Raw genomic sequence first — 18,427 nt, forward strand, 5'->3', positions numbered from 1 at the left:
TATAAGTGAAAAGATGAAAATCTTGATATATAGTTTTGTAATCAAGAAAATATTTTATTTCGGTTCGAGGTCGAAATGTTTTGATATGGTGAAAATATGAACGCATTTAGTTATTACAGGTGTTGCCTTTAAATAAAATTTGCCTTAAATTAAGATAATTTTTTATAGTTGGTCAAACCAAATTGTCAGTAAATAAGAACAAAAAACTATACTCATCCTTTATTTTGGCTGTCTATGTTTTAAATAAGACAGTTCTTTGACAAACTATACTTAGGGCTGGTGAGGCCAGAGGGCTTTCAGTTTTACAGTGTTATTCCTTTTTAGGCACTCGTGGACAATAAAGTAAATGAATTGTACATCTGTACACTTATCCCGCGAGCCATATTTAAAAAACATAGACATGCCAGGTCGACCGAATTCAATCCAAATTCTCTGATCCAAACATTGGGACCGAGATGGAAATGGGGCCACCATTTCCATCTCGGTCCCAATGTTTGGATCAAACTCTTTAGTTCATGAAAAGAGAACTATGCGGTCTATGCCATAGGTTCCCAAACTTTTTTGGGCCACCGCCCACTTAGGTGTAAAAAAAAATTTCAGCGCCCACCATCACGGAATAAAAGCGGTATTAACGTATTTTTAATTCACGGAGTAACCATGAATGTCTACCGATACTTATTACGGTTCGATGCCAGGTGCCAGGGGCACGTTCGAATTGGTCTGAAAGACTTACAACGAAGACCTAATTTAATAACTTTTTCAACTTGTTAAGACTGATATTTGGGCCAATTAAATTAGAATTTTAGATAATACGAATAGATGTATTCCTAAGCATACAGTTTATTTGTGTTTCCTACCAAAAAAGCATTCCGAGGAATTAATTCCCAGCAAGCTGGAACCCATTTTAAAACATTCATTTGGTCTTAAATGCGTATAATCCGAGTTTGCTTAATCCCAGGAGGTGGAGGCTGGTGTGCATAGAATTCTAGCTCATTTTCACATTTTTGCTTGAAGCTCGAAAACGGTACGTCTGACCATAGAGAAAAAAATACATAGAGTGCTCACTCCATACATCAGTTCAGACTATTAATTTCAGTGTCTACATCTAGCACCGAGTAGCGGAACTATCAGTACTGCTACTTGACAATAGATGTAGCACCGACCGGAAAGTCTTATCTCAACAGCATAAGACTTTCCGGTCGGTGGCTACATCTATTGTCAAGTAGCAGTACTGATAGTTCCGCTACTCGATGCTAGATGCTAATAGTCTTTTTGGTACTAAAACAGATGTATGGAGTGAGCACTCTATGTATTTTTTTCTCTATGGTCTGACGGAAAATTTCGACTAAACATGATAAAAATTGATATTTGAGGATCCGAAAAGTACCTTAAATATGAATTCGTTGTAATAGTTTGTAAAATTGTCTGCCACTTTGAATTTCCTTTTTTTGGTATAATTCTGTTAAAATCCGAAATTCTTTTTCGCCAGTATCTGATCCACAAAATCTTGCTGGTGAGTCTGTTTGGAAAGAGAAGAGTCGTGGAATGTATTGGGTCCCATACATTCCACGACTCTTCTCTCGACGACTCTAGTGACATTGTAATTGATGATTCCTTCTACATCGAGTGGTTTGGAAATCCAAGGAAAAATTGAACATCCAAGGCTCACAAAATTTATGCACACCTCCTGGAATTGAGCAAACTCTGATTACACGCATTTATTTTAGGACCAAATGAAGGTATTAAAACGATTTCCAGCTTGCTGAGAATTCATTCCTCAAAATACTGTTTTAGTTAGGAAACATAAATAAACCGTATACTCAGACTCAGGTATAAATCTATTTGTATTATCTAATATTTTAGTTTTTTTCCGTTCGGGGGCGCCCCCCTGGGCAGCATGAACGCCCCCCAATCGCTTCCGCGGCCCGCACCGCCCCCCTGAAACTCTTCAGCGCCCACTGGGGGGCGGTATTGACCACTTTGGGAAACTATGGTCTATGCGCTTCAAACAAGTTATGAAGGATAGGCCGGTAGGTATGCTCTCTAACTACGTACATACTAAAATTATTAAATTTTCATATTTAGGATCGATGGTTAGGTCGTAGAGTAGCTGACCGAAATGTCCTTTTACAGTTCTTATATGTATAGTCTGACAAACCTAATATGACAGAAAATAAGAACAAAAAAAACTATACTCATCAATTTCTTTTGGATGGGTACTAGCGTAAGCCAAAGACAGTATGATTCTCTCTGTCTACGTTTGAAATGACACATTCCCTAGCTAAACTATAACTATTAGATAAAGAGTAGTAAACGAAAATCAAAATTTCGTTATCTGCCTCTATATCGCTCGAATATGCAAGAGCGATATAGAGGCAGATAAAGAAATTTCTCTTTTAGTCTGCCTCTCTATCACTCTTGCATATTTGAACGATAGAAAGGCAGATAACTAAATTTTGTTGTTCGTGTTTTCCGGTCCTCTGGTCTGTTAGCCATTACGGATTTATTTCAGTGGTTTTACAAGGGATTTACTCATTGCACATGGCAACTGGATTTTGTTATGACATGACATGATGACACTGACAACTGACACTACAGCTGTCATGATTTTAGGGTAGATAGATACTGCAGTAGTTTCCAAATAAGGCGAAAATTTCGTTCAAATTACCTTTAAAAGTGCAATAAGTAATTCAAATTCAATGTTTTAAGTGAAATTATCAAGTGTGTGGTGCAAAATGGCGCGCGGATATTTAGAATTGTACATATTGTTAAGTTTTCCTTTAATTTCTTTGTGTCAGCAAGATTCTGGTATTGTCTTTAATTATAACAACACGTAAGTAATTTTCAGCTATAATTATACATTTGACTTACTTATCTATTCAATAAGAATACTAAATTACATCTTATAATTATTATAATAATGAATAAACCATCAAAATATTCATCATTGTTCGACCGCATTTCCGACCTTATTTTATACTAATTATTGTGAAAAAATCGTAATTATAATATTTATAATCACAAAATGTATTACTTTATTGTAATTGTTATTCATAATTGCTTTGCAAAAGTAAATTTAGAAGATCAACCAATTTGTTATCTATTTAATATTCCAAAGATAAGAATTATGAATCACTTGATTGTTGGTTGTGGATTCCCCTGTCGTGGGCTTATGTGTAATATGCTTATACATTACTACTTACCTAACATAGTATATGTCAATGACTTATTGTCTGAGACCAGAATATTGACAGTTTTGAATAGTTATAAATACTGCTATTCAAAACTGTCAATACTTTGTTTATGAAAAGTATTAGTGTTGGATTTACCAAAAATGCACTGTTAGTAACTTGATATAAGGATAAGAGTGGCCCACGACAGACCCCAATGGAAAGAGCTGGAGGAGGCCTTTGCCAAGCGGCACACTGAGTTTAAGAGACATACTCCAACTCAGAATAAAAGGGCCTAATAGATTGAATAATTTTACGGTTTAGACTCACTTGTTTTAAGTCACTCGCGCGACATGTTTCGGAGAGCCTAGGTCTCCTTTCTCAAGCACTAACAGTGCGAGCAGCGTTCACGATGGCCGTGTATCGCGTACTGCGGCACGCCGCGTCCTAATAGATACCTAGGTTGGGGGCCTAATAGATATTTCGGCGGTCAATCGTAAGATCAGGCATATCGTGAGATTCCTAGGCATATCGTGAAATTCCTAGGCATATCGTGAAACGTGAAAATCTTTGACCCGTTTCCTGAGTCGACGGATCCTATTTCTGGGCAGTTTGCCCTTCGGGCATCTAAAGCAACCTAACAAACCTATCCTACCTATATATTGGTTTAATGTCACTATCGTCAAAACATTACACAGGAACATTACGATCTGCCTGATCTTACGATTGGCCGCCGACAGATAGATAGAAGGTAGAGATGTGCTGAATATTCAGTGTACGCGCTGGTAAACTTCTTGAACATGTGACCTTGCCTTAAAGTTCGTCTAATTCTATTATTATTTGCTAACTGGCGCAGACGAAGTGTTTGACGGATTTTATCTATAATGGCACCCTAATTAGGGTGGGCGCCCACTGTATGCACCCGCGGTAGCTAGTGGCACTCCGCCGCTCGATATGTCAATTATTAAAATAAATGGTATATAGCTAATTTTTTTATTATCATTTCAGATACAAATTTGACGTTGAATACACTGTCAATGTCAGTAAAAATGTGGAATACATCATGGAGTTTGCCGGGGTAAGTTTAAAAAAAAATAAATGAATGAAATTAAATAACTTTATTTTTAGGCAACTGGATGCACTAAGATATCCTTTTTAACATCCATCTCATCAATTTCTTGTATGTAATTAACTGGTATGGTTTGACGTAAATAAATGTATTTTCTTTCATTTCTTACTATTAGTGTCCGACCGAAGATTCGGTTTCGGTTTCGGCCAGTGTCGGCCATAAAATCATGTTTCGGCCGTATTTTCGGTTTCGGCCAAAAAACGGCCGAACCTTTCGGCCGGGCCGAAACATACGAAATAGTATTTCGTACTATGAAACTAAACTAATATGTGACAAAGACCAACCAACAGTTGGGGAACAAGTAGGACAACAATATTTATGTATACAGAAATGAATTGGTTTATTAGAAAACACAATTCCCCTAATGATGGCGCCACTGAACGGTCGACGCAGTCTTAATATGTGTATAAAAGCGGTTTAATGACATTTTTTCAACGATTTTAATAAATCTGCAAAAGTTTCGGTTTCAGTTTCGGCCGAAACTAGAGCCAAAGCCGAACTTTGGGTTTCGGTTTCTGTTTCGGCAAAAAAACATGTTTCGGTCGGACACTACTTTCTATAGATAAGGCAATATAGAGGAGGCTGAAATATTAATATTCGCGGCCTAAGCTAAAAAAAAAGAATAATAAAACTATGCTACTTTTGTCCCCCCTCTTTGGCAGTTTAAATATTGCCGCCATTACTAACGATTAATAATTAACATTTACTTTAACTCTTTAAAAAAAAACTAAGGCCGACTTTTCAGACGCACCTCACACATACCTGGCCAATAGGCCCCCTCGCGAGAAAAATGCCGCGCGAAGCACGTGCCTCGGCCGCATTGCCTCGGGGGAGGCACGTCTCCACGGACCAAGCTGCCTCGCGAGGCAGCTCGTTCTGTGTGCACCCGCCTATTTAATATTGTTTTGGCCCCAAGGACTCATTCGACACCCCGGCGCGAGTGACTGTCGCCAGCAACTTCGCCAACAGCACATTCCCTCTCTTTGTCACGGCGCGACAACAGAAAGGTATGTTTCTTAGAATATATAACCAAACGGAGTAGCCATTAACAGGCGTTCCCCTCTGTCGAAAATACGCGGCCAATGGTCATATACAATGTATGGACTGACATTTATCTGACAAGTGACATGGCTATTTTTACGTTACGTATACATTAGACGTGCCCCTCCTCCGCAAAAATCTGCAGACTGTTTTGTACAGAAAATTACAGATAAAGTGGAGTCCAGACGAGACAATTTTTCGCCAATCTGATGAAACTGTCCGATCGAATTAGGCCGTGCGGACGCAAACGCCAATTTGATTCCCCGATCAAACCAGCAGGTGCCGACACAAAAATGCCAATTTTCGAAGTTAGTAGGTATCTATGGAATGCAAATTGGTGATAAATTGTGTACGTGTGGACGCTAGACGAGATTGGCGCCAATTATTTTCCCGATCAAATCGGTCGATTTGCCCAGCTCGTCTGGATACAGCTTAAGGCGTCTCCGTTTGGTTATATCCTCCAAGGTATGTTTACACTAAATTAGAGATGGGCCGAATGTGGACTTTGCCGAATACGCATATTCGGTTCAGTTCAGTTTGAACTACGTTCAGATCATACCAAATACGAATGTGCACGTACTGAAATAGGTAACATTTTCTTCAAGGCTTTATTAGCGTGGGAGCTAAAATGTGTCTTCAATAGCAAATATTGATTGTGCTAGATATGTAAAATCTAATAATTTAAATATTTTTGATAGATTACTACGAAGCTGAGGCGTGATCAGATTGGATTATTATTTCGACAATAATTTATTAACTCACATTTATAGACGGGTCTAACGCGAAATTTATTCAATTATCTTTATTTACCGACGTTTCGACACAGGTTTCACTGGTCATGGTCGCGGCCAACTGATGTCCCAGGAAAATGTCAAAACAGAGATTTGTACAACTACCCGACGAAAAGTGTATGAAAATGTTTGGGGTAGACATCACATTTTCAAACCAAAAATGTTTTTTTTTGTCAAAAACTTATATTGCTCATTGTTCCTTCTTTCAGGGGTGTCATCCTGGCAGCTGCCCATGGTGGTGGAGGTGCCTGGCAGCTTCCAGCAGTTCACCAACATATCGCGGACCCTCTGTCCTCACAACAACATGTTCGCCGAGGATGAGGACACGTGCGGTAAGACACTAGTATTTTGTGGAACAAGTACATACATAATAAAGGTTCCGTCACACAGGCGCGTTTGCCGAGCGGGGCGTGAGCGTTTTATATGTCATTTAGTCATTTATTTATTGCAACCATAGTGTAGTACAGATTTTATACTAGGTACATTTAGAGTCATATGGGCCCTGGCAGGGCATTGCAATGTCATACATATTTTAATTTACAATAATCCCAAAAATTTTATAAACTCATATCTAATATTCCTAATTTTATACATTATATTATATTTATTATTTATATTTTTAGAAACATTGCACTTACATTTTAAAATCACTTACCTACATCTAGATCATATTTCATGTCAAGTTAGGTATATAAAATTTCAAATATCAATTCCAAAAATAATACAAAAGGAAATAAAGTCGAACTATAAATTAAGATTATACAATTAAAAATATTAATTATTATTACCATGTAAAAGCGGCGCGCCCCGCTCACGCCCCGCCCGGGAAACGCGCCTGTGAGACGAAGCCTTAAGGGTTCTTAAAATTCAATCAATATTCGACGGGCGACGAAACGAAGAAACCGGTTTTATTGTTCTAAACCGGTTAATATGACAAGAACTTTATGGAAATGTTCTCATAAAAACCGGTTTAAAAATAACGGTTTACGAACAAAACCGGAATTAAAAGGTTTTGCGCCAGTTACATGATAAAGGTTTGGAAAATTAACCGGTTTCCGAGCCTCGCTATATGGGCCTTATCGCGAACATACAGTCAGCAGCAGAAGTTGCTCAGCGGGCGAGGTGTTCAAAATGATCTTGACACGTCTTTATTGTTAAGAGAATCGCCCGCTTAGCAACTTCTGCTGCTGACTGTATATCCACACAAACAGACAGACGCGGCGGGAGACTTTGTTTTATAAGGTGTAGTGATATTTCGCCTTAGAGGATATAACCAAACGGAGTAGCCATTAACAGGCGTTCCCCTCTGTCTAAAATAGGCGGCCATTGGTCATACACAATGTATGGACTGACGTTTATCTGACATGGCTATTTTTACGTTACTTATACATTTGACATGCCCCTCCCCCGCAAACGGCAGACTGCTTTGTACAGAAAACTAGCGACCCGCCCCGGCTTCGCACGGGTTAACAAATTCCTCGGATATATCTCATGACGACTGTACCAAAAATGATAAATCTAAGAAATGGACCGATTTATATTTACATATTTGTAGTTTTTTTTTTAATTTGGTACGTCTGAAGAGCTCATTCTGGGCGGAATAAAAACGAAATCCTTTTTGGGACAAAAAAGAATATAATTATCCGTTGAATTACGAAAATACCATACGTTTTCGTAACCCATCAGAGGAACAATTTTATAGGACACTAGCGACCCGCCCCGGCTTCGCGCGCGTTAACAAATACATAAACCTTCCTCTTGAATCACTCTATCTATTAAAAAAATTAGTTTTAGAGATCTTAGCGTACATAGAGACAGACAGACAGCGGGAAGCGACTTTGTTTTATACTATGTAGTTATTACAGACAAGGCGTCACCGTTTGGTTATATCCTCTAAGTATTTCGGTGTATATGCGGTGTATAATCTGTGGTTAAACTTGCATGATTCTAATTTGTAATATAAAACCCGACCTGCTAATAGGGAGTATTACTGCAATGTTTTGCCGCCAGAGTGCAGTACTATCGACGCAAGTATACCATAGAGTAACTTATACATACTGTACCTTAAACTGTTTTTTGACAGGTTTTCACAGACAATCAAATATGACATTGATACATCAAGGTGGTTTGTTTACAAAGGGCCTAGCGGGAAATGCGAAATTGAAACTCGGCTATCTGCCTCTTTATCGCTCGAATAAGCAAGAGTGATAGAGAGGTTAAGTAACAAAATTTCGGTTCTCTCGTTTGCGGTAGACCCTTTAGATTGTGACTTATTGTGGGAGTGGCGCCACCTACGCAGAGTTTCGCGTAATATTCCCTATTGAACATATTGATTAATATTATTAAAATTTATAATTCAATAACCCGAGGTTGATCAGTGAAACCTGGGGTTACCATGATAAGCAGTACAATTTGACACTGGGTTAACGGGTTAACCGGTTAACCGCGGGTTAGTTGGATGGCGCAAGTGGCTCTAAGTAAGCTCATCTCCATAACAACGTCAACCATTTTTGTATGAACATGATGGTTGCGGTTTTATTGTCGATCGCAGTGTTTTTCAATAGTTTTCATGTCGGAATGACCTCTTTTCACTACCCTCGGCTTGAAAAAAAAATATTGCGGCGTTCAGGGGTTCGCAGGGTGCCTAGCCAAGATGCCAATACAGATGTAGTGCATAATTATGTTCCTTGCTATTGCAGTTAATCTCGGGACAAAAAGTACTGAGGTTTACTGAAGTAGCGTGACAAATAAGAACGTTCCCGAGAAAATTAGTCACTACATCTGTACGCTAATGTCTCTGTGTCGCACTAATAGCTATGTAAGGCTCTCACCTTCTGGCTTGTTCGCTTTTTTTTGCGAGCCTTGCAGATCCTAGTATCCAAATCAAAATCAAAATACATTTACTTCAGATAACTATGATCCATAAGTACATGATAAATTTAAATAAAATTACAAAAACAATAATAATCACACATCACAATAATACTAATAAATGTTAAAATACAATTAAAATAAAAATAAATAAAATAAAATCACACAGATAAAATTAATAAATTAAGCACATAAAACTAATTAAAATTTTAAAAACATAAAACAAAGATTAAAATCACAGTAGGTATAATATCTTAAAAACTATTTGTGATATGATGATACACACCCCTTGAGACTGTCTACCCACTGTTTCTGTATTTGACAGCTACACATCCTTTCAGCAATTACTTTTAGAATGCTGTTGTGACTAACCCTCAATCGTCTCTGCATCGGCGCGTACTTTTTGCGCATTATGGCGTGAAAACCATCAACGCGAGCGATTATAGGTAGGAGCTCCGCGACTCCCCCGGAGGTGGCTACTTTGTGACCCACAGATTGAAAAACTCTGGTCTACCATGTCATGCGTAATAGTTTTCGCCCTTCAGGCGTTCCTTAAAACTGAACCCTGATATGCTGAATGACATGATAAAATCGCGACCATCATAAGCCCGCTGGTCGGGTTTTGTACACATATAAAATATGTATGTCTTTCTGTTCACGCTGACGTAGTAAACGGGGGACGGCTCAGGGTCTACTGCGGCCCCCTGATACGTAAATAAACTTATTGTTATCACGTTTTATTATCACCGATTATTTACACTTTATTATATGTTTAGACAAGAAGCTTATATACACAGTTTGAGTAAATAAAAGAAAATTTTGAGGCGCGGAAAGATGACGTGAAATTCAATTTAGCTATTATAGATGGTCAAGCAGATCTTGTCAGTAGAAAAAGGCGGCAAATTTGAAAAATGTAGGCGAGAAGGGATATCGTGTCCATAGAAAATTTGAATTTCGCGCCTTTTTCTACTGACAAGATTTGCTTGACCATCTATATGTATAATCTTTTACCGTATAATTTATACCTGCTATTATTTACGAAATAGATAAGTTATTCACTAAATCGTCAGTTCTGCCTCAAAATTAGTAACGCAAAAACTGGCACGAATTATAGACTAAGAATAAGCTTCCACCGATTTATCAGTGATAATTGATAAACCAATGCATACATACGTATGTCTTGGCATGAAAACTAAAGGGGCCCACTGATTAACAGTCCGCCTGACGGTATCGGCCTGTCAGTTAGAACAAAATTTTGACAGTTCCGAACAACTAGCCTCGTCTGACCAGGACTCGGAACCGGTATTGCAATAGCTGTTAATATTGTTCCAAAACTATATATTATTTCGTACATTAAAAACCGGTTAATGTATGGAGCTCGAACTAAAAAATTACACTCCCTCTCCTAACCGGTAAGAAGAGGGAACGGAGTTTTATGGTTCGCAGGGAACGACATAATACCGGTTCGTTTATTCTTAGCTTTCGGAGACTCTCGGTTAGACTAGTTGTCATACGTGAAAGAGAGCAATACTTACTCGTTCTATCTCGCTTCGATATTTTCAAATTTCTTCATTTAACCGGTTAATTTCGTTCCACATAAACGGAAGGCGAACGAACAATAGAACAGCTCTTTAACCGGTAACTGCAAATGGAAACGAAATCCTTTTCGTTCACGAGTGAATGAACGAAACCGGTTTGAAAAATAAACCGGTTTCCGAGCCCTGCTTCTGACTATATGAACATGAATGGCTACATGTATTATGTGAAAGCAATATGTAACATACTTATCCCCTTTTTTATATAACTTACCAATCTCTTACAAACCTATGTTAAATTTTGTCTCTTTCTAACTAACAGACATTTTATAATGGCGGGTAGGGACAAACGACAACGGTTTGTAAGATTTGACTAAGTAATGTTTATAAATAACGCCATTAGGAATTTTTACTTACACGGATTTAAATACGTTCGTGCCAGTTTTAGTAATAACCCTAGAATAAATTTAAAAGTGGAAAAATTACTGTCTTGGATGAGACTTGAACTGACGGCCTCTGGATCGATACTCCAGCCAATACCATCGATCGAAGACGTTTCTGCTTGTTAAAAATTAAAATAGTATGGGTAGCGCATCATAACTGGTGAATTTCCAATATGACTTGGAACTCCAGTAGCCGTTCAAGAAGTGTAACGCTCTTACGGTAGATGTCGCTCGGGTCCCCTTGACCCATATGGTGGAAAGATTTGCTGGCTATGGATGAGGTCTTGGTGGCTCAGATGGCAGAGCGCTGGAGTATCGATCCAGAGGCCGTGAGTTCAAGTCTCACCCAAGACAGTAATTTTTCCACTTTTAAATTTATTCTAAGGTTAATACCATCGATCGCAGACGTTTCTGCTTGTTAAAAATTAAAATAGTTTTAGTAATGTACTGTAGTTGATTTTCAGAGCTTTTTGTTTGTTCCATTCAAGTTTATTTAGATTTTAATAGTAGCTATAACGGTCATGTTATCATCCAATTAAAATATAACTAAGTCATACCTGCCTCGTCCTTTTCAGACGTCTCGAACCAGAACACTCCGCTCGTCCACCTAACGTCCTCCTCGCCGGATCCCATAGAAGTTACTATTGTAGTAGAAACGGTCAAAGATTTCTACATAAAGCTTAATACTACCACTAATATAACGGTGACGCCGAGCCAGCCGAAATATTACTTCTTCCCTTTTAAACAGGAAAAGGTAAGTGTTTATGTAAAATCTTACAATATAAAAATGTTACTATTGTAAGAATAACGGTCCAAGATGTATACATAAAGCTTAATACTACCACTAATATAACGGTGACGCCGAGCCAGCCGAAATATTACTTCTTCCCTTTTAAACAGGAAAAGGTAAGTGTTTATGTAAAATCTTACAATATAAAAATGTTACTATTGTAAGAATAACGGTCCAAGATGTATACATAAAGCTTAATACTACCACTAATATAACGGTGACGCCGAGCCAGCCGAAATATTACTTCTTCCCTTTTAAACAGGAAAAGGTAAGTGTTTATGTAAAATCTTACAATATAAAAATGTTACTATTGTAAGAATAACGGTCCAAGATGTATACATAAAGCTTAATACTACCACTAATATAACGGTGACGCCGAGCCAGCCGAAATATTACTTCTTCCCTTTTAAACAGGAAAAGGTAAGTGTTTATGTAAAATATTACAATGTAAAATAAAAATGTTACTATTGTAAGAAAAACTGTCAAATATTTCTACATAAAGCTTGATACTACTACTAATGTCCCGAGTTTCGCGACTCACGAAAATTGTATTAAACAACAATTTACAACTAATATTACAAGCAGGAGTTGAAAATAATAGAGTTCCGGTTAATCCGGTTATAATATCAGCTATAAATTGTTGAGCATAAGTTTTTTCGGTCGTCGCAACATCTATTGTCAAGTAGCGGTACTGATAATGTCGTTACTCTAGATATTGACTACGAAAATAATAGGCGAAAACTGATGTACTATATTTCTCTATAATATTTCGGCTTTAACTTCAGTCTATAAACATTTTTATAGGCTTGGTCACTTTTTCTTTAGTTTACATTAATGTAACTTTCAGGAAATGGACTTAAAAAGACAAAGTGAGAAAAGGCAATCCATGTGCAGCGGAGAAGAGAAGAGCGTGTTTCTTGAGAATATCTTCGAAAGCCAAGAGTCATACTCGTGGTTTAGGCAACCGAAGAGTGTGATCGTCATGATAGAGTCAGATGATGATGTCTGCGCTGTTATATCTATACAGAATTTTTCCGTAAGTATATTTTATAAAATTAACTGCTGCTAACTACAGGACGAATACAGTTGAATACATCAAAATATTTAACGAATACAGTAAAATAAAAGTTAAATTGGCAATACTAGCCTGATATTATTGTTATTCTTATTCTTATTGACGGTAAGTATTAAATACAGGTAAATACTAAATAAATACATTCTAATATCTGAGGAATACAGGTAAATATTTAACAAATACTGACCATTTACATTGAAAATATTTTACAATAGGTACACTAAGATTTACACAAAGTAGTGGGAAAAAGCGTGTTATTCAATTTTGAACAGACAATCAATAAGGAATAGCTTCGCTCCTACTCTACCGACCTTCAGTAAGTTGAGTATGTTAGAAGCGACGGAAGAACTTGCAGACGGTCTTATCTGACAGGCGGTTTTCTCCACTTTGACCTTAAAGTGTTTCCAATTTTTTTTTTATTTCAGTGCCCAGTATTCGATAATGAGAGGAACATACTATACGACGGATATTACCTAACGATGACGAGGCGAGGGGGTATCACTTTAAATGTAAGTTATCTATATAATGTGAGTTAGTGCTTTTTTCATCAATAGGGGGTATTACTGCGATGTTCTGCCGCCAGAGTGCGGCACTAGCGCCTATCATAAACCATACAGTAACCTACATACTGTGCTTTAAACTGTTTTTTGACATGTTTTTACAGATAAAAAAATATGACATTGATGCATCAAGGCGGTTTGTTTACAAAGGACCTACCGGGAAAAGCGAAATCGAAACTCAGCTATCTGCCTCTTTATCGCACGAATACGCAAGAGTGATAGAGAGGTTAACGAAATTTCGATTTTCTTGTTTCGCGGTAGACCGTCCAATTGTGATGGATTGTGGTAGTGGCGTACCCTACGCAGAGTTTCGTGTAATATTCCCTATTACTTATATTTTTTTGCCATTATACGACTGCCTAAAACTTTTGAAATTCATTTAGTCTTATGTAACTCTTTGATTTCTATGTTTGAAAGAGACAAAAAAACACAGGCATATATTTTTTTTACATAATATGTATTATTATAAAATTCCAGCAAGACATGTTCCCCGTGGGCTTCTACATAGTTTTCATAGTGAAAACTTCGGACGAGGACTGTACGGGACAAAACGCAAACAAAACTCTACCCACCATGGCGCGGTACCTTGGCTGGGAGCAAAACTACGTAGCCACCACGGCGAGGACTAAGAACTTCACGTAAGTTTTTTTAATTCTTTTTATTTATAATTAAATCAACTACATTATGTACATACCACTTACAGATCAGGCCAAGACGTGATATATATTACATTAAAAAAAACAAAGCATTAGCAATTGTTGACGAATACATGTGAATATATGCAAAATCAGGTGAAATACAGACAAACACTTTACACGTACAAGGGAAATAAATAGAAATACTGGCAAATACAAATAAATATAATGAAATACATAAAAATATTGGTAAATACATTTGCATGTATGGGATAATAAATTTCGAATACCGACAAATACAGATAACTTCTTGACAAGTATAAGCGAAAACCACATGAATCTATTGCATGTATAGCCCCCTGAGACCCAGAAGCATTCGTTTTGTTTTTGAATTTGTAACCCTTAGTTACTCAATGAAAGTTCAAAATATTTTTTGGATTATGTACAAAAATTTGTACGCAGGGACTTAGGAGGATAGGGTGAATGCTATAGTTATTGGCCACTACATAGTAATTGGCCTTTCCTAACAAATCAGAATGAAACAAGTCAATTGAAACCTTGTTAAGAGCTATTGGTTGTTATCAAAATAAATAACATATAGTAGCGACATCTATATTGGTGATTCACATTACTGTGTCTGTAATATCTATATACTATGTGTCTATGGTTTAAAAAAAAATAAAAGTCAGTCTGTTCTAAATCTCTTCAACGGTCGTTTCATTTAATAGGTTATGGTCCAGCTTATGGCCTTTAGACTACTAAATCGCGAAAATATAAGTAATTTTTCAGTGTAAAAGTAATTGCAGTATTATATTTCGCAGTAGGATTAGTTAGTTAGTCGGGCAGTTTTGAACTCTGTGTATAAAAACGGACAGTGACTGTGCAAAAATGGCGGCGAACTATATAGTTAACGTGCCAAAACTTAAAGGAAGAGAGAACTACGACGAATGGGTATTTGCGGCAGAAAACTTCTTAGTTCTGGAAGGAATGATCAAGTGCATCAAGCCAGAATTAGATGCGAACGGTGCAGAAGTAGCTGTTCCGGCCGCAGATGATGCCAAGACAAAGGCAAAGTTGGTTCTTACCATTGATTCGTCATTGTATGTTCATATTAAGACCGTAACTACTTCAAAGGCACTGTGGGAAAAGCTCAAATCGCTTTTTGATGATTCCGGTTTTACGCGAAGAATCAGTCTTTTAAGAACTTTAATTTCCATTCGATTGGATAATTGCAGTTCCATGACATCCTACGTTACTCAAATCATCGAGACGGGGCAAAAATTATGTGGAACAGGATTTGCAATAAATGACGAGTGGATTGGCTCGTTGCTCCTAGCTGGATTACCAGAGAAGTTCTCACCCATGATTATGGCTATAGAACATTCAGGCATTCAAGTGACAGCGGACGCCATTAAAAGCAAACTTCTCGATATGGAAACCGGAACTTGTGTCGATGGCAGTGAAGGAGATAGTGCATTTGCTGCGTCTAAAAACTGGCAACACAAAAATCGACAAATGGCTGCCGGGAACAAAGATGGCGCGAAGGGGGCTAAGTCAACAAAAGCAAATGTCAAATGCTATCGCTGTCACGAAATGGGTCATTATCGTACGCAGTGCACTTATAATTCTAAATTGAATAAAAACGTAGATCGTAAACAGACTAACGCATTCTCAGCTGTGTTTTTAAGTGGAAGTTTTAGTAAAAACGACTACTATGTTGACTCTGGCGCGAGTGTTCATCTAACACCAAACCGAGATTGGATTACAAGTAACTTTCGTGAAACTAGCGAAGAAATAGTTGTTGCTAACCGAGAAATCGTTTCGGTAACGTGTGCTGGTGATATTCAGATCGTAACCTCAGTGAAGGACTGTGAATACGAGATAAACATCGAAGGTGTACTTTGTGTACCGAATTTGACAACTAACCTTCTCTCTGTGAGTAAATTGATTGAAAAGGGAAACAAAGTGGAGTTTACCAAGACCGGTTGTCTTATTTTCAACAGAATTGGCGACTTGGTAGCTACTGCAGCGTTGACAAATGGTGTTTACAAGTTGAATACAGTTTCTAGACGACTAGTTGCTGCGGTGACTACGTCGGGCGAGGTTTGGCACCGTAGAATGGGTCACGTTCACAGTGATTGCTTAATGAAGACAAAGAATGCAGTAGAAGGCATGGATTTGAACGAAAAAGTTGATATCACCAAATCGTCTTGCAAGACATGCTGTGAGGGCAAGCAGTGCCGGCTGCCTTTCAAGCATGTAGGCACTAGAAGCAGTGATTTGTTGGATCGAGTACATACTGACCTATGTGGTCCCATGGAGGCAGTTTCACTAGGAGGCTCAGTATATTTTCAGTTATTTGTAGATGATTTTAGCCGGATGACGTTTATATACTTCTTAAAGCACAAGAATGAAGCTTTGAAGTGCTTTAAAGAATTTAAAGCTATGGCAGAAATCAAACAAATAGAAAGGTGAAGATTGTTCGTAGTGACAATGGAAAAGAGTTTTGTAACTCAAGTTTTGAAACTTACTTGAAGGAAATGGGTATCATACATCAGAGAAGTAACCCATACACTCCTGAACAAAACTCATTATGCGAGCGCCAGAATAGGTCCGTGGTTGAAAAAGCAAGATGTATGCTTTATGATGCTAAGCTCGATAAGAAGTTTTGGGCCGAGGCCTGTCATACAGCGGTTTATCTTCACAATCGCACTGTGTCTTCGGTGTTGAATGGTAAGACACCATATGAACTCTGGACTGGGATGAAACCAGATCTAAGCAATATAAGAATATTTGGTTCTCCAGTTATGGTTCATATAGAGAAACAGAAGAGGACTAAGTGGGACAAGAAGTCACGTGAGTGTATACTACTCGGGTATCCTGACAATGTAAAGGGATACAGAATATATGATCCAGAAACAAAGAAAATCTCTACAAGCAGAGATATTATAGTGATGGAAAAGCCCTCAGAATCATATAGCATTATGGAGGTTGAAGAAAAAGATGAAGAAGAAGTAAAGCACCAGGTACTGCAAGATTCAGTGGGGGAAGAACACACAGAATCGACACTGACAGATGTGTCTGCATCGGATACATCCAGCGAGTATGTTCCCAGTGAGTATGAAGACACAATTGATACTAGTAAAGTCATTGAGGATACTTCTGTATCCAGACCAGTGAGACAGCGTCGTGCACCTGAAAGATTTGGATTTGATGGTGTGTTTTTTACCCAGAATAATATTATGGACAGTACAATGGAACTGACATTGGAAGAAGCCTTGAAAGGGTCTGAGAGGGACCAATGGTTACAGGCAGTCAGAGAAGAATTGAAGTGCTTCGAAGAAAATAGTGCGTGGGAAGTGGTCGATGTCCCTATAAGTGGTACCATAGTGCAGTGTAAGTGGGTGCTAAAGAAAAAAATTGGACCAGACAATGAAGTGCGCTATCGTGCTAGATTAGTGGCAAAAGGGTTTACACAACAGCCCGGTGTGGACTATGTGGAAACTTTTTCGCCTGTCGTGAGACATAGTACCCTAAGGTTACTGTTTGCTTTGTCTGTAAAGCTTAAACTAGACATAACTCATCTGGATGTGACTACCGCATTCTTGAATGGGGAGCTTAATGAGAATATTTTCATGCAAAAACCTCAGGGTTTTTACTGTGAAGACAATAGTAAAGTACTTAAATTAAAAAAGGCAATATATGGCCTGAAACAAGCGTCAAGAATGTGGTATCAAAAGGTGGACGAGTGTCTTACTAAAAATGGTTATGTAAAGTCAAAATATGAGCCATGTCTGTATATAAAAAATAAAACTACAATAGTCGCTCTACATGTGGACGACTTCTTTGTATTCTCAAGCGATGAAAAAGAAACTTGTAATTTAAAAGCAATTTTAGGATCTCAATTTAAAATTAAGGACTTGGGTCAAGTAAGACAGTGTCTTGGAATGTCAGTTTGCTATGATAAAGAAAAAAGTGTACTGACTTTAAGTCAGAGTGAATATATACAGCAGCTGTTATTGAAATTCAATTTAAGTGATTGTCACACTGTAGACACTCCAATGGAAAGTGGATTAAAATTAACTAAATTTGAGAAAAGTAATAAAAGTTTGCCTTATCAGCAATTAATAGGGTGCTTAATGTATTTAGCTATACTTACCAGTCCTGATATAGCATACTCAGTGGTATATCTTAGCCAGTTCAACAATTGTTATGATAAAGAGCATTGGAATCATTGTAAACGTATACTTAGGTATCTTAAGAAAACTAAAGATTATTGTATAACATATAGAGGCACAGGTAATAAAGAAATTGTGGGATATGTTGATGCTGACTGGGGTAGCGATGCAGTAGACAGAAAGTCATATACGGGGTACTGCTTTACTTT

The 18,427-nt window shown here is 37.7% G+C and overlaps 1 protein-coding gene across 1 annotated transcript in view; it reads left to right on the top strand.

Annotated features, from left to right (window-relative positions):
• Window positions 1-2,623: 2,623 nt before the first annotated feature.
• LOC134660509 (SID1 transmembrane family member 1-like) overlaps window positions 2,624-18,427 on the top strand; it is a 38,533-nt gene continuing 22,729 nt past the window's right edge. Inside the window, exons 1-8 of the mRNA XM_063516281.1 lie at window positions 2,624-2,833; window positions 4,179-4,248; window positions 5,216-5,306; window positions 6,341-6,463; window positions 11,556-11,734; window positions 12,618-12,806; window positions 13,271-13,354; window positions 13,883-14,043. Coding sequence (XP_063372351.1) covers window positions 2,736-2,833; window positions 4,179-4,248; window positions 5,216-5,306; window positions 6,341-6,463; window positions 11,556-11,734; window positions 12,618-12,806; window positions 13,271-13,354; window positions 13,883-14,043 — 995 coding nt within the window. The 5' untranslated portion in view covers window positions 2,624-2,735. The remainder of the gene's footprint in view (window positions 2,834-4,178; window positions 4,249-5,215; window positions 5,307-6,340; window positions 6,464-11,555; window positions 11,735-12,617; window positions 12,807-13,270; window positions 13,355-13,882; window positions 14,044-18,427) is intronic.

Source organism: Cydia amplana, chromosome 27, assembly GCF_948474715.1.
Source record: "Cydia amplana chromosome 27, ilCydAmpl1.1, whole genome shotgun sequence".
NCBI classification, from domain to species: Eukaryota; Metazoa; Arthropoda; class Insecta; order Lepidoptera; family Tortricidae; genus Cydia; species Cydia amplana.